Source organism: Pipistrellus kuhlii, unplaced genomic scaffold (genome assembly GCF_014108245.1).
Source record: "Pipistrellus kuhlii isolate mPipKuh1 unplaced genomic scaffold, mPipKuh1.p scaffold_m20_p_2, whole genome shotgun sequence".
Lineage (NCBI taxonomy): Eukaryota > Metazoa > Chordata > Mammalia > Chiroptera > Vespertilionidae > Pipistrellus > Pipistrellus kuhlii.
The window spans coordinates 73,174,111-73,192,100 of NW_023425515.1; the positions used below are offsets into that span (position 1 = coordinate 73,174,111).

General features: G+C 38.9%; 1 protein-coding gene across 7 annotated transcripts in view; it reads right to left on the minus strand.

Moving 5' to 3' along the window:
* Positions 1-17,990, minus strand: part of ARL6 (ADP ribosylation factor like GTPase 6) — a 53,507-nt gene that overhangs the window by 14,800 nt on the left and 20,717 nt on the right. For all 7 annotated transcript variants that reach the window (XM_036446478.2, XM_036446475.2, XM_045584047.1 and 4 more), the window contains 2 exons: positions 16,998-17,092; positions 2,241-2,370 (listed from right to left, as the gene is read on the minus strand). In XM_036446478.2, the coding sequence (XP_036302371.1) occupies positions 2,241-2,370; positions 16,998-17,092 (225 nt within the window). The remainder of the gene's footprint in view (positions 1-2,240; positions 2,371-16,997; positions 17,093-17,990) is intronic.

Here is a 17,990-nt window from a genome sequence, read left to right on the forward strand (position 1 = left end):
TTTCTAACTAAGTTCCAACTGTTTGAATTTTACTTTCCTTTCAAATAAATGATAAGACCTGTAACTAAATAAAAGCAGTCTTCACCTCGTTCGGCAGGGCCCTAGATCTCTTGCTCCAGTCAGCTTGGACTTCTTGCTATTCCTGAAACACACCAGGTACATTCTCATCCAAGCCACTGCTGGCCGGTCTACCTGGAAAGCTATTCCTCCACTCCTCTGTGAACTGCTCCTGACTTCAGTTAGATTCCAGAGAGGGAGTATCTCTCATCATTTTTATCTTATTGTTCTATTTGTTTTTCTTCACCTTCCCAGCTGACATTTTATACATTTATTTACCTCTTTTATTCTCTCTCTTAAAAGGTAGTAAATAAGCAAAAATATACACATATCACATCAGGAATAGAGTTAAAGAACACACAGGAAGAACAATACTGCAATTAGATCCTGAAAATCAGAGTTGACTACATGTCTCTATAATCTTTTATTGCCAGTAAATTTAATTGTATGAAAGGCAAGAGAGATGCAATATTTTATCTCGACATCACTGTACATTAGTTTTATCTCTAAAATTGTAAAAGAAGGATTTTCAATTTTATACATGGCTTAAAAATATTGCAAAAAAAAAACTTAAACAAAGCAGTAATTAAAACTTAGTGAAATGTCCAGAAGTCAAAATTATAGGCAGATTTAAAGAAATAATTGGCATTCTTCTATAAATTATAAAGAAAACACAGCAACTAGAAATACAATGTTCCACATCTTTATAGCATCAGGATATTACTTTGTATCTCAATAAAAAATATTTAGATGTCACAAATGAATAAAATTTTTAAATCTCAAGGGCTAATTAGTTTAAGTAGAGATTTTTTCCACTTACAAAATTAACTTCTACTTCAAAATTAATGTAGGACTGCATCTTTTACTAATTAGACCCATGTTTTTGAATGTTATGCTTTCTATCAAAGCACTCACAATACTTTTAATACAATGGAAAAATAAAATTTATTCTATTCTAGACATTATCAATTTAGATGATTTACCTAAATGATAGAGAGAAATGCAAAGGTTATATTGTAAGATACTTCTCTACTCCCAAATCCCTCCTCTCTTTATCAACAAAATATCACAGAACCTCAAATTCCAAGTGAAGAAGTATTTAAGACACATTAACTTTTCTTTTGATTCCAGAGTAAGGAGGGTTTAACTGAGATATGCAGTGTTTCACTCCTGGGTAGAGGTTGTGAGCACTGAGGAGTTTCAAGAGTTTCCTCAGCTCTCTTCTATACCATTACTCTCTTAGCACCAAGGCTAGCTCTTCAAGTTCTTCTCTGAGCTCTACTAACTCGTCACTTCGTATTTTGTTTCTTCTTCTAAAGTCAGTGGATCCTCTGCCTCTGTGTGCAGTCTTTTTCCATAGATACTATCATAAAAAACGAGGATATCTGGCAGTGGTGTGGAGGTAGGTGGTGGATAGAGCGAGCTTAATGACAGGTAGTAGCAGACACTAAAAAACACTACCTAATGAACAATGTGAAATAAGTTCAGATATTATTTATGATTTCAACCTTATTAGTATGTTCAAACAAGGTATTTCCATTTACATTTATTCATATAAACAATATTTATTGTGAACCTACTAAGTACCATGTACTAATACTATTTCAGGGGTTACAGAGTGAAAATAAAACCCCAGTCTCATGGTGCTAATGCATTAGTGTAAGAAGAGAGACTATAAAACAAAGAAAAGAAGAAAAAGAGGTCACATGGCAACAGAAAAAGCAAAGTAATAAGGAAAAAAATGAGGCAGAGTATGGCAGAGTGATATTTTAGACAATTATCAGGGGAGGTCCCTCTCCTGAACAGAGTGAAATAGCAAGTCAAGAACATTATTTTGTAGAATGGTTTAGACAAATGGAGTAACAAGTGGAAATGCCTTGAAATGGGATTATAGTTGACTAATTCAATGTATAGAAGAAATCAGCATGGCTGAAGTTGGTGAGTGAGTAGTCTGTTTACTTTATTCTTTTAAAGAGTTATTTATATTTTTCTATCCCCCAAAAGATTTGAAAGGTTTTAACAGCAATAGGTTCATAAATACCTGCAATGCTATTCTATAAAACAAAATCCTTAGCTTAAATCCCACCAAGTTAGATCACTTATAAAATGAGTCTGGAAAAGAAACACTGAAGCTCGGAGATTTTTCAAAATGATAAAATAAAAAATAAAATCCACAACTTTACCAAATGTGCCATGGCTTATCTTTGATGTTCTCTAAACACAGCAACTGAGACACTTTTACAGATGTCACTGCATCTCTAAGGTCCATTTTGTTTGCAAAGAATAAGATTGGTATTCGGCGGTGCTTAATATCTGAAATATAAAAGAAGACTTCATCATACTTCCAGCCTTATGGTCATTTCCCCCTAATTCATTAAAATTAAAATTCACTGAAATTGTTTTCCAACCACTTCTTTCTATACCACACATACATAAACTTTTAAAGACATAAACTGTCAGGTATATTTGAGTGATACAAGAATTTAAAAATACTTCTTCCAAGCCTTCTGGTTGGAGTTTTAAAACAAAGACAAGAGAAGTGGATCTGGGGGCTCATTAAGCAGTTACTGAGCAGCACCTACAAAAGGGTCCCATTGTGTTATTTATTTATTTATTTATTTATTTATTTTTTCAGTCAACACAAAGGCAAACTAGAAGTAGGAGGAAGATGAACTGCATCCCAATTTTATTTTATTTATTTATTTATTTATTTTTTAAATATATTTTATTGATTTTTTTACAGAGAGGAAGGGAGAGAGATGAGAAACATTGACCAGCTGCCTCTTGCACACCCCTTACTGGGGATGTGCCCGCAACCAACGTACATGCCCCTGACCGGAATCGAACCTGGGACCTTTCAGTCCGCAGACCGATGCTCTACCACTGAGCTAAACCGGTTTCGGCCCAATTTTAGTTTTTAGTCACAGTATTGTAAGTAATAAATTAAATATTTAAAGAAGATATTTTTATTTGTTACAGTGTATGAAACATTTCTCCCTGTTTTGAATACATAATTCATTTAAATAGTTCAAAACTCAGAAGACACAAAATGGTGTGCAGTAAAAGGATCTCCCTTTCACCTTTGTCCCAGGCCATTCACTTGTCCTCCCTAGAAGAGGCAACACATAGCATCCATTATATGGAGTCCTTTTAGAAACATTATATATATTTGTAAATAGTTATTATATATGACTAGAGGCCCGGTGAATTAAATTTGTGCATGGGGGGTAGGGTGGCTAGGCCTGGCCAGTGATCAGGGCTGATCTGTGGGGCAACCAGTGGGGTGACTGGGGGACCCCTGCTGGCACCTACCTTGGCTGGCCTAGGGCCTGCAGGCTGGGGGCAGCTCCTGTGTTGAGCATCTGCCCACTGGTGGTCAGTGAGTGTTATAGTGACCAGTTGTTCCACTGTCCGGTCGATTTGCATATTAGGCTTTTATTATATAGAACTAGAGGCCTGGTGCATGAATTCATGCATGGGTGGAGTCCAGCAGCCCTGCCCCAATGGGGGCCTATAAAGCTGGGCCAGCAGCGGGGGAAGGGGCCATGGATGATTGGCCGGCTGGCCCTGCCCCTAATCAGGGTGTTGGGGCCGATCAGGGGCTGGGCCAGCAGGGAGGGGGGGAGCATCAGGGCCCCCAGATCAGGCTGGTTGGCTGCCACAGTGTGCATCATAGCCACCAGTTGTTCTGCCATTCCAGTTGCTGGGCTTTTATATCGTTATATATAGATTATTTATACAAATAGTAGCAGGCTATTCTCACTTTTTATACCTTTTGCTTTTCACTTAATTTCATATCTTGGAGACTATCCATTACCAGTACATATAGAACAGTTTCTTCATTATTTTAACTATTGTGGAATATTCTTTTAGTACTATATATCATAATTTATTTAACCAAATTCAACTGACATATGTTTATGTTGCTACCAATATTTACAACTACAAATAATGCTGTGATGAATAAACTGCAGAACATTTTGTAAATGGGGCAGCATGTCTGTTAGATAAATTTGAGAAATGGAATTACTGGGCCAAAGGATATATAAATTGCTATTCTGACAGAAAGCGATTACCTACAGAACTGCCTTTCCTTAAAAATTGTATCAATTCACACCTAAACAACATTGTATAAGAGTGTTTTCAGTAAAAAGTACTATGAGAATGTGTTTACTTACATTGTTCTGAGAAAAGTTAAGAATCTATATATTCAAAATGTTTATAATTCCTTCTTTATGAACAAGTTTGGCATATCATTTTTCTACTAGTTTTTATTTTCTTATTGAATTGTAGAAAAGGTTTAAGTAATAAGGAAATAAATCTTATAGCTATGACATGAAATACAAATAGTTTTTCTTGCCTGTCATTTGTCTTTGACTGCTTATGGTCCATTTTGCAATTAAAAACTTTTTATGGAGTCATAGCCATTGATTTTCTGTCTGTCTCTGTTTCTCTCTTTCTCTCTCTCTCTCTCTCACTCCCTCTCTCTCTCTGTTTCTCTCTTTCTCTCCCTTCTTCCACCCTCCTTCCTTCCTTTCTTTTGTGTGTGTGTGTGTAGGATTCTGGATTTTGTGTTATAGAAAGATCCTCCCTTGCTCCAAAATTATTTTTAAAAACCTCCCATAGTTTCTTCTGTAGAGAGCGCCTGGGAAGGCACATGGGCATTCTTCCTTAATGATTGTCAGCTGAACCCAAGCTGACAGGCAAGCAGCGTCTTGGTTACACATCTTACCAAAAAGGCAGATGTGTTCTCAGCATTGACTCTTCTCTTTGCCCAGGTGTCGGGCAGTGGGTTTTGATATGTAAATCCAGTAGCACTAGAAATGCTCAGGCATACTCAAAAACACAAATAGCCGAAACCGGTTTGGCTCAGTGAATAGAGCCTTGGCTTGGGGACTGAAGGGCCCCGGGTTCGATTCCGGTCAAGGGCATGTACCTTGGTTGCGGGCACATTCCCAGCAGGGGGGTGTGCAAGAGGCAGCTGATCGATCACTCTCTCTCATCGATGTTTCTAACTCGCTATCTCTCTCCCTTCCTCTCTGTACAAAATCAATAAAATATATTTAAAAAAAATTTTTTTAAAAAAAGAACACAAATAGTCTCCTTTGTCTTGACTTTTGGTGAAACTTCCTGGTATTTGGGGTATAAAATAAACATGCTGCACAGGCTCTGGGTCACTGTCTCTCCCTCAGAAGAGGGCAGCAGCACACCCCGTCCCAGCTTTTTCCTTCTATCTCTGTGTCTTGTCACTTTCTTTTATTTCTCAATCCCAGCCCCTCTACTCGAAGAACCGGATCCTCTCTTTTTCCGTGCAGAACACGGAAAAGAGAGACCCCGCCATATTCTTCTGCTGCTGTGATAGTGTAATTTTTACATTTCCATTAGTCCAGCTGGAACTTATTCTGGAGCAGAAAATGTCAGAATAGATTAAAAAAAAAAAGAAAGAAAGAAAAGAAAAAAGAAAGACATAACCACATGATGTTTATAAGAAACACAATTTGAACACACTAACAAGGTGAAAGTGAAAGGATGGAAACATGCATACTTGTAAGTGAATGAAAACTGGCCTGGATACACTACTATCAGATAAAGTAGCTTTAAAAGATAAAGGGCATCATCAAAGAAAAAGAAAGGCAGTAAAATTATAAAATGGTCAATTAATCAAGAAGACAAAACAATTTTAAGTATGTTTGTATCGAATAAACAACCTTCTAAACACCAAGTAAAATATGACAGTATTAAAGGGAAATACAACAAAATACACAATATAGATGCTTCAACACTCTTCTCTCAGAAATTGACAGAACAAATAAAAAATCAGTAAGAATGTGGAAGATATGAGCAACACTATCAACCATTACTTATAGAATATTTCACACAACAGAAAAACACACATTCTATTTAACTGCAGGTGAATTACAAGCCAAGTTAGACCGTATCTACTGGGCCATGTATTTTGAAGGGTGAAATCATACAGAACGTTGCTTGATCAAGTGGAATTAAATTAAAAATCTGTAACAAAATATACATACAAATTTCCCAACTATTTGGGAAATTAAATAATATACTACTAAAGATTCCAAGAGTCAAAGTAGAATTCACAAGGTAAGTTAGAAAATACTTTGACCTAGATAATAAAAAAAGTTATCGAAATTTGTGACATGAAGCTAAATCCTTAGAGAATATGTATTGCTTCAAATGCTTAAATTAGAAAAGTTATAAAATCGATGTTGTCCATTCCCATCTGAAAAAGAGACAATGAAACACAAGGGGAGTAGAGATAGTTCAACATAAATCAAGAGGAGAGAATAATGACAAAAGAGGAAATTTAAAATGCCAGAAGTTTTTAGAAAATTAATAAAACCAATAAACTTTTAAAAAAGATTGAACAAGAATAGGGAGGACACATAAATTACTAATACCAGGAATGAAAGAAGATATATCATATGGATCTTGTAGGCATTAAAAGGATAAGGAGAGGATGTTATAAATAATGTTATGCCAATAAATCTGACAACTTAGATAGTACATTAATAAAGCTGGTCACAAATTACCAAAACTGACCGAAGAATAAATATAACTTTAATGGTCTTATATCATTCAAGGACTTGAATTCATAATTCACGCCCCTCACTCCCTCAACACACACACCAAATACTGACAGTGGTATGTCAGTCATTGCTATATTCTAACTTTTAAGGAAGAAATGATAGGAATTCTACACAAATCCAAAAATAAAAAGAAGTATATATATTCTCCAACTCATTTTATGAAGCCTCTATAACTCTGATACAAAATCAGAAGAGGACATTACAAAAAAGAAAGTAAAACACCAAAACTTGTAGTCAGCAGCATTTTGGCATGACAGGATCTCCAGTTCTTTATCACTGAGGTGGGACAGCTATAATTCAACCAAGGATTCTCTGTTTAAAACACAAACATGTCTGAGAATTGTACACTGAGACAGCTGAAGGTGGACTATTTTAGCAAACAGTGGAGGCAGAATGGTAGGGAGAAGGACAGACAGAAGTAATGGGCAGCCAGGTGCTGGCTGTGGACCCCAGGGGGCATGATAGCAGTGAAGGGCTGGGGTGCAGTCCCAGTGGGCAGACCAGCCTCGAGGGCAGAGACAGCCATCAGTCCTTGGGCACACACTGAGGCTGAGCCCAGGTCAGAGAAACAATACAACAAAATCACTGTGCCTGAAGCCTGCCGGCACTGAACAAAGGACTCAGGAATCAGCCCACCCTACCAGCATGGCCCACCTGGCACTTTCATACTCAACTAGGCAAATGTCGAAAGAGCTGGAGAAAAAACAAAAACCATTCCAGCCTAAGTAGTCTGTAGACACTGGGTCTAAACTCAGGAGGAAGAACAGAACCACAGGCAAGAACCGCTTCATCTGGCCCATCCATCCCTCACCCATTGCAGAATAGCCTGATAGAGGCAGCTGGGGGCTCCTGGCTACAGGAAGGCAGTGCCAGGAATACAAAGGCTATTCAAATCCCATCACTTGAAATACACGGGAGTGGAGCCCCGAGACTGAGTTGACCAGGCGGTAAAGGGAATATGCAACCTTTTCCACCAGCAGAGGTGACACCCACAGAGATGCCAGAAGCCCTAGCAGAGCAGGTAAGAGAAAATGAAACTTGAGCTTCAGCGCCACCTCCTGGAAAACAAAGGAAATATTTCTACATATCAACCTGTTTAACATCTATACACAGTAGGTCCTCGGGTTACCTGGGAGATCCGGAGATCTGTTGCTACTGAGCAAAGTAATGCGATTTTTGCCAGAAGTAGGAACCCACCTACACAAGCACATACGTCACTAACATGGAGCACATACACAGCAGTAATGAAGTGAAACAGTAAAACTAATTTAAAAGAAAGAACAATTCCTGACCTTTATTTGTGGTAAATAAATAATAAACATCAAAGCACATATGTACATATGTCGAAATGATGAAACTTTTTTTTTTTTTTTAAATAAATGGGAGATAGAGGCATAACCAAGAAACAATGTAGGTCAAGTCAAGCGCAACAGGAGGACTGCCTGTACATAAAAAGCCAGAGACCGGTTGCTATGACGCCCACTGTGGCCAGCAAACCAGCCCGATCTGGGTTGGGGTCAGCTGTGGCCCCTCTCCCCAGCTGGCCCTGACCCTGATTGTCCCCCTACTCCAATAGGGGGTGGGGCCAGCAAGCCAACTTCCTGCAGCCCCTCCCCCTACCAGCCCAACCCCAAATCGGCCTCCCCATTCGGGGGTGAGACCAGCTAGCCCACCACCCATAGTCCTTCCCTCGGCCAGCCCCACTCCCTATCAGCTCTCACCACCCCATCGACCCTCTTCTCCTACCCCTAGCCAGCCCTGCCCCCAATTGGCCCCCACACACCAATCAGGGGTGGGGCTGGCTGGCCAACCTCCCATGGCCCCTCCCCCAGCCACAGACCCCTGATTGGCCCCCAACTCCATTTGGGGGCTGGCCGGCCCACCACCCACAGCCCCTCCCTATAGCTAGCCCTGTTCCCAATTGGGCCCCCACCTCAACTGGGAGTGGCACGCCAGCCAATTGCCTGTGGCCACTCCCCCAGCTGGCAGGTCGGCCAGCCAACCTCCCACTGTCTCCTCCTCCTAACAGGCCCAGCCCCAATCTGCCCCAATTGGGGCTGGGCTGGCCAGATCCCACCAGTGCACGAATTTGTGCACTGGGCCTCCAGTCTATATAACAAAAGCCTAAGCAACCATTACGGCAGAACGATCAGAACCAGCTGCTATGATGTGCACTGACCACTGGGGGCAGATGCTCAGTGCAGGAGCTTCCCCCAGGTATTCAGTGTGCTCCCACAGTGGGAGCGCAACTCAGCCAGAAGCTGGGCCCATGTCTGGCGAGTACAGTGGTGGTGGTGGGAGCCTCTCCCACCTCTGCAGCAGCACTAAGGAGCAGTGAACTGAGTGGTAAGGAGTGAGGGGTCCCGAATTGATAAGAGGCCAGCCTGAGGGATTCCCACCCCCTAGTGCATGAATTTCCTGAACTGGGCTTCTAGTTGAAGTATAAAGTTTTTCAAAAAGCAAATTTTGCCCTGGTTAGTTGGTTAGGTTGGTTGGAATGTAGTCCTGTGCACCAAAGGGTTGCTGATTTGATTCCCAGTCAGAACATATACCTAGGTTATGGGAGACAACCCATCAATGTTTCTCTCACATGATTTTTTTTCATCCTTCTCTCTCTCTTAAATCAATAAAGACATATTCCCAGGTGGGGGTTAAAAAACACACACACAAAACAGAGAAATAAGTCATCAAGCACACCGAGTAACCAAGATTAGGGGATTCAGAAAAAAAGAAAAAGAAAATAAAAATCTCCAGAAAATAGACATGAGAAAAATGTAATTTAAATGACAGACAATTGAAGATTTCAGTTCTCAAAAATCTCAATAAGATACAAGAAATCTATAATAAGAAAGGCAACTGAATGAACTAAGATTAAAAAAAAAAAAATCAATGAACTACTATAAAAAAGAACCAAACAGAAATCTGGAGTTGAAGAACTCACTAAATGAAATGAAGGATGAACTAGTGAGCTTAAGAGAAGATCAGATGGAAGAAAGAATTAGTGACATAGAATACGTAAATCACGCCAAAACCAGTTTGGCTCAGTGGATAGAGCGTCAGCCTGCAGACTGAAAGGTCCCGGGTTCGATTCCGGTCAAAGTCATGTACCTTGGTTGAGGGCACATCCTCAGTAGGGGGTGTGCAAGAGGCAGCTGATTGATGACTCTCTCTCTTCAGTGTTTCTAACTCTCTATCCCTCTCTCTTCCTCTCTGTAAAAAATCAATAAAATATATTATATATAAAAAAAGAATACACAAATCTAAAAATGACTTAGGTGGAAGAAGAGAATTGAGAAGTTTAAAAAAAAGCACTCTAGGAGAATGATCTGATTATATTAGAAAGAGCAATCTATAATAATAAAAGAGTGATATGCAAATTGACAGAACAACCTAACAGCGGAATGACTGTCCAGATGACCTTCTGGAACAGCCAGGGGGTGGGGAGACGGGGCTGAGGCAGCCGTGGCCACAAAGACAGAGAGGCAGCTGAAGCGACCAGGGCTGCGAGGGCCTTCCCTTGTACAAATTTCATGCATCGGGCCTCTAGTCTATATATATATAACCCTAATCGACTGAACGACCAAACAACCGAATGACTTGTCATTATGATGCGCACTGACCACCAGGAGGCAGATACTCAATGCAGGAGCTATATCCTGGTGGTCAATGAGCTCCCACAGCCAACCTCCCGTGGCCCCTTCCCCTGGCCTGCCAGCCAACCTCCCATAGCACCTCGCCTCAGCTGGCAACCTTCCATAGCCTCTCCTTCTAGTCAGCTGGCCCCAGTGGCCCCTCCCAGCACTGGCCAACCTCCTGTGGCCCCGACTGGCTGCAATCAATGGCCAGGCTAAGGGACCCCAACCGTGCACAAATTCGTGCACTGGGCCTCTAGTACATACATGCATGAAAAGATGGCAACCAAAATCATTTTGATAAGTGTTGAGATACATGGATTTTTACTTTCTTTCTATCTGCATAATTTGCTATTGACACATATTATTTATATAATCAGAAAAAAAGGATGCTTTTATTTTGGGGAAAATAAACATCACTGACCCAAAACACATTGCAAAAAGCTTTGCAATTTAAAAAACATAAGGTGCTGACTACGACTCCCAGCTTGCTGCGCGGTGCAGGCCTCCACGCGTGCAGCCCTTTCCCCCACACGTTCACCCGCGATGCGACTCAGACTTAATACAGAGCGAAGGCCGAAAGGGAAACCCTGAAATATTATGAGGAACAGTCACCCTGTCTGAAAGAGTGATCACTGGGCACCTTAACTTCAAGGGCCTTCCTGGTGTAGGCAGAAGGTATACTGCAACTTCCTGTGGGTCAAAAGCTTGTCAAGGTCAGGAGGTCCACAGAAGAGCCTGAGAGGGAAGCACCCACGCGGGCTACGTCCCTGCCCGGAGCTACCTACCGGCTTGGACAGGAAACCTCGCCATCTTGAGAGGAAGATAGGATCGTGTTAGAGGCCTGAATATCCACAGCCGCAGCGACCAACAAGCATCTGTGACCCCCAGAACGCGGATCCCAGGCGGCGCGAACACCTGGCTGCACTGGAGTGCCCCACTGCTCGGCGAAAAGGATTACTGTTCTACAGTCTTTATCTATCTTTCCTTCTCCAACGCTTTATTCTATCTCAACCCTACCTTTATGCCTTCACCTTCTTTCCGATCTTTTCCTTTGGTACCCCGTTTATCTTAACCCTTTCCTGCTCTAGATTTTCCCCATTCCTTCTGTCTACCCCCTCCTAAAATTTCACCCTACTTGTATATATCTAATTTCCAACTACCTGCTCCAAACCCATTCACACCTCCCTCGCAGTTGTCCTAAAAACAAAACAAAACAAAACAAAAAACAGTCTTTCTCTCTAACGCTTTGAAGTTGTATGTTGAATGTTAACTATACTGAAGTTGTATGCTTTTTGTTATAAGATTGATTTGCCTATGCTTTTTGTTTGATTGTATGTCTTTGTTATTCTGGGTTCTAGTCAACACAACCACCCTTATAGGTGGTTATTAATATCGCAAACACATTTCTATTCAGTGCCTTGCGTGTTGTACCTGGTTGTGTTGTATTTTGTGCCTTTAAATCAAAGCAGGAGAGAGAGAACTACACAACCAGACATCCTGGATCATGGGGAGACCAAAAAACACCCCGCATATGAAAGAAAAGCAGGCTTCACCAGAAAAGGAAGTAAACGAGATAGAGGCAAGCAACCTACCTGAGCAAGAATTCAGAGTAATGATCATAAGATGGCTAAAAAGAATGGAAAACAAATTTGACAATATGAGTAAGAACCAAGAGGAAATGAAGAAAAACCAAGAAGAAATGAAAAATGACATTGCTACTGTAAAGAACTCAATAGAAAGCATCAAGAGTAGATTAGAAGAAGCAGAGGACCGCATCAGCGAGCTAGAAGACAAGATGGAAAAAAATACCCAATTAGAACAACTTCTGGGAAAAAAAAATTAAAAAACAGGAGGAAAGTCTAAGGGAACTTTGGGACAATACAAAATAAAACAATATTAGAATAATAGGGTTTCCAGAAGGAAAGGGAATTGAGGAAGACATGGAAAACGTATTTCAAGAAATAATGACAGAAAACTTTCCTGAGATAGAGAAGTAAAAACCCACACAAATCCAAGATGCTCGCAGAGTCCCAAGCAAAATGAACCCCAGAAAACCAACCCCTAGGCACATTATAATTAAGCTGGTAAACACCAACGACAAAAAAAGAATTTTAAAAGCAGCCAGAGAGAGACAGAAAGTTACATATAAAGGAACCCCCATCAGACTAGCAACTGATTTCTCCACAGAAATTTATCAGGCCAGAAGGGAATGGGATGAAATATACAAAGTCATGCAAAGGAAGGGTCTGAATCCAAGAATACTATACCCAGCAAGGCTATCAATCAAAAGTGAAGGTGAAATCAGGAGCTTCACAGACAAAAACAGACTAAGGGAATTTATCTCCACCAAACCAGCAATGCAAGAAATGCTAAAGGGTCTACTGTAAAATTAAAGAAATAGAAAGCAAAGAAGGAACACAGGGGTATAGAATAAAAATGGCGTCAAATAAGTATCCATAAATAATAATTTTAAATGTAAATGGACTAAATGCTCCAATCAAAAGACATAGGGTGTCGGATTGGATAAGAAAACAAGACCCATATATCTGTTGTCTACAAGAAACCCACCTCAGAAAGAAAGATGCACACAGACTGAGGGTGAAGGGATGGAAAAAGGTTTTCCAGGCGAATGGAAATGAAAAAAAAGCTGGGGTAGCAATACTTATATCTGACAAATTAGATCTCAGAGTGAAGGACATAACAAGAGATAATGAAGGCCACTTCAAAATACTAAAGGGAGCAATCCAACAAGAAGAAATAACCCTGGTAAATATATATGCACCCAACACAGGAGCACCCCAATATATAAAAAAACTGCTGGAGGACATTAAGGGAGAGATTAATAGCAATACAATTATAGTAGGAGATTTTAATACCCCACTATCACCCTTTGACAAATCATCTAAACAAAAAATCAGCAAAGAAATATCAATCCTAAATGACTCGCTAGACCAGATGGAATTAATCGACATCTTCAGAACATTCCACCCCAAAGCCACAGAATATACATTCTTCTCAAGCGCACATGGGACATTCTCAAAGATAGACCACATTTTGGGACATAGGCAAAGTCTCTTCAAATTCAAGAAGATAGAAATCATATCAAGCATCTTCTCAGATCATAGTGGCATAAAACTGGAAATTAACTACAATGAAAAAAATCTAAAGAAATCAAACACATGGAGACTAAACAGCATGCTATTAAACAAGGACTGGGTTACCAGAGAAATCAAGGAAGAAATTAAAAACATCCTGGAAACAAATGACAATGAAAACACAACTATCCAAAATCTATGGGACACAGCAAAAGCAGTTTTGAGAGGGAAGTTCATATCCCTACAAACCTATTGCAAAAAACTAGAAAAAATGGTAACAAATGATCTAACTCTACAACTCAAAGAGTTAGAAAAAGAGCAACAAGAAAAGCCCAGTGTAAGCAGAAGAAAGGAAATAACAAAAATCAGAGCACAGATAAACGACATAGAGACCAAAGAAACAATACATAAGATCAACAAAACCAAGAGCTGGTTCTTTGAAAGGATAAACAAGATAAATGGACCTCTAGCCAGGCTAACCAAGAAATAAAGAGAGAGGACCCAAATAAACAAAATCAGAAATGAAAGAGGTGAAATAACAACAGATCCCGCTGAAATACAAAGGATTGTTACAAAATACTACGAACAACTCTATTCCAACAAACAGAACAACCTGGAGGAAATGGACATATTCCTAGAAAAATACAAACTTCCAAAACTCAGTTAGGAAGAATCTAAAAATCTCAATAGAGCAGTGACTTGGGAAGAAATTGAAACAGTCATCAAAAAGCTTCCAGCAAACAAAAGCCCAGGGCCCGATGGCTTCACAGGAGAGTTTTACCAAACATTCAAGGAAGAATTAAAACCTATCCTCCTCAGACTTTTCCAAAAAATTCAAGAGGAAGGAACACTTCCAAACTCCTTCTATGAAGCCAGCATCACTCTAATACCAAAACCTGATAAAGACAACTCAATGAAAGAGAATTACAGGCCAATATCCCTCATGAATATAGATGCCAAAATCCTCAACAAAATTCTAGCAAATCGGCTCCAGCAGAGCATCACAAAGATCATACACCATGACCAAGTAGGATTTATTCCAGGAATGCAAGGTTGGTACAATATCCGCAAATCAATAAACGTGATACATCACATAAACAAATTGAAAGATAAAAATCATATAGTCATATCAATTGATGCAGAAAAAGCATTTGATAAAATCCAACACCCTTTCCTGATAAAAACTCTCAACAAGGTGGGAGTACAAAGATCATACCTCAACATAATAAAAGCTATATATGATAAACCCACAGCCAACATCATACTCAATGGGCAAAAACTAAAACCATTCCCTCTAAGAACAGGAACAAGACAGGGATGCCCACTCTCTCCACTCCTGTTTGACATAGTACTGGAAGTACTAGCCATTGCAATCAGACAAGAGGAGGAAATAAAAGGCATCCAAATTGGAAAAGAAGAAGTAAAATTATCCTTATTTGAAGACGACATGATATTGTATATAAAAAACCCAAAAGACTCCATTAAAAAACTAATTGACTTAATAAATGAATTTGGCAATGTAGCAGGATACAAAATTAATGCCAAGAAATCCATGGCATTTCTATACACCAACAGTGAATTTATAGAAACAGAGACTAAAAAAGCAATTCCATTTACCATCGCACCAAAAAAATTAAGATACCTAGGAATAAACTTAACTAAGGAAGTAAAGGACCTATACGCGGAAAACTACACGACACTGAAAAAAGAGATAGAGGAAGATGTAAACAGATGGAAGAACATACCATGTTCATGGATTGGTAGAATCAACATCATCAAAATGTCCATTCTTCCTAAAGCAATCTATAGGTTTAATGCACTCCCTATTAAAATACCAACGGCATATTTCACTGACCTAGAAAGAACTCTCCAAAAGTTCATTTGTAACAATAAAAGACCCCGAATAGCCACAGCAATCCTGAGAAAGAAGAGTAGGAGGGATCTCAATACCAGACTTCAAACTGTATTACAAAGCCACTGTTCTCAAAACAGCCTGGTACTGGCACAAAAACAGACATATAGATCAATGGAATCGGATCAAGAACCCAGATATCAATCCAAATTACTATGCTCAATTAATATTTGACAAAGGAGGCACAAATATACAATGGAATCAAGACAGTATCTTCAATAAATGGTGTTGGGAAAATTGGTCAGATACATGCAAAAGAATGAAACTAGATCACCAACTTACACCATGCACAAAAATAAACTCAAAATGGATACAGGACTTAAACATCAGACAGGAAACCATAAAAATACTAGAAGCATCCACAGGCAACAAAATTTCAGACGTATGCCAAAAGAACTTCTTCACTGATACTGCCCCTAGGGCAATGGAAGCTAAAGAGAAAATAAACAAATGGGACTACATCAAAATAAAAGCTTTTTTTTTTACAGCAAAAGAAACCATCAGCAAAACAACAAGAAAGCCCACTGTGTGGGAGAACATATTTGCAAATGTTACCAGTGATAAAGGTTTAATCTCCAACATCTACAATCAGCTTATACAACTAAATAAAGGGAAGATGAATGATCCAATTAAAAAATGGGCAATGGACCTAAATAGAATATTTTCAAAAGAAGACAGAAGGAAGGCCAAAAGGCACATGAAAACATGCTCAAAGTCACTAATTATCCGAGAGATGCAAATCAAAACAACAATGCGGTACCATCTCACACCTGTCAGAATGGCCAACATCAACAAATGAACAAACGACAAGTGTTGGCGAGGTTGTGGAGAAAAAGGAACCCTCGTGCACTGCTGGTGGGAATGCAGACTGGTGCAACCATTGTGGAGAATAGTGTGGAGTTTCCTCAAAAAACTGAAAATGGAACTCCCATTTGACCCAGTAATCCCACTCCTAGGAATATATCCCAAGAAACTAAAAACACCAATCAGAAAGGATATATGCACCCCTATGTTCATAGCAGCACAATCTACAATAGCTAGAATCTGGAAACAGCCTAGGTGCCAGTCAGCAGATGATTGTATCAAAAAACTATGGTACATCTACACAATGGAATACTATGCTGCCATAAAAAAGAAGGAATTCTCATCATTTGCAGCAACCTGGATAGAACTAGAGAACATTATGCTGTGTGAAATAAGCCAGTCAATAAAAGAGAAATACCACATGGCCTCACTCATTTATGGACATTAAAAAACATTATAAACTGACAAACCAAAAGATAGATATAGAGACAGTAAAGCAACAAGCAGACTGTAAAATTACACCAGGGAGAGTAGGGAGATCTGGGGGAGATAAGAGATCAACCGAAGGACTTGTATACATGCATATAAGTACAACTAATGGACACAAAACTCTGGAGAGGGAGGGTATGTGGGGGGGGGGGCAATGTTAAAATATGTAAACAGATAATAATTTAATAAAAAATAAAATAAAATAAAATAAAATACATATGCAGCACAAAAAAAACCAAAAAAAAAAAAAACATATGGTGCTATAGCTGAAGATATTATGAGTTATGCATAAAGTTTTTAAGAGAAGTTAATTGTATAGTGCAGGCAATATTTTTTGCCAACACCAAAGAATAAAACATTCTATGTAAACAGACGGACACACACACATACATACCTGGATGATTCAGAAGAGTATCAAGTTCTTCTTTGGCCACAACCATTCTTAATCTATCACTACTATCAATGACAAAAATAATGGCTTGTCCATCTCTGTATAATGTAAAGAATGACAAAAATTAAAAATAAACTTACACAATTTTCCATCTTTACTCTCCATTTCCATGTCATAACCTGTGTATTATCTCTTCATATCCTATGTGCATTTATCATTATAGGCACTTTGGTACTGTTTCTTATTAGTTCATATGAGTGATTATTATATTATTAGTGGTTATAATTACTTTTCACTTAGATGATAGTAGGGTATAACTTAATGACTTCATAATTTTAAAGAAATTACAAGTAAAACCACAACCCATTATATAGATATAACCATTAATTTTTTGTATAAATAAATCTCAACATGTGTGTAGTCACATATGAATATCTACATCTATACAAATGGAACCCTCTTGTTTTATACACTGCCTTTTTGACATTTATGTACATTTCCTTGACCTTTTTCACTGTATAATTTGAATCACTTTTATATGAAACATTAAAGCTCTATACTGTTTTTCAAATAATTTTTACCATAACTATAGTAAGACATACATTTTAAATTAAGATACAATAGACACATAACTATATGTAAATATATTTGGATAGGTCCCCTGAAACAATACCCTGTTTCCCTGAAAATAAGACAGTGTCTTATATTAATCTTTTCTCCCAATGTTGCGCTAGGTCTTATTTTCAGGGGATGTCTTATCTTTCCATGCGCTAGGTCTTATTTTCGGAGGATGTCTTATTTTCGGGAAAACACGGTACTTACAAATAGCTTTTATTTTATTCTATTTTATATTTTAAGCTGAGAGCTAATCACTGAACTAGTTTAAGGATTCACTTACAGATCACAGAGGCACTTCAAAAATCACTGATTCCCTCCTCACCCTTTCTTTTGATAGTTATAAAGTATTCTATGCATGATGTGCCATCAAATAATGTC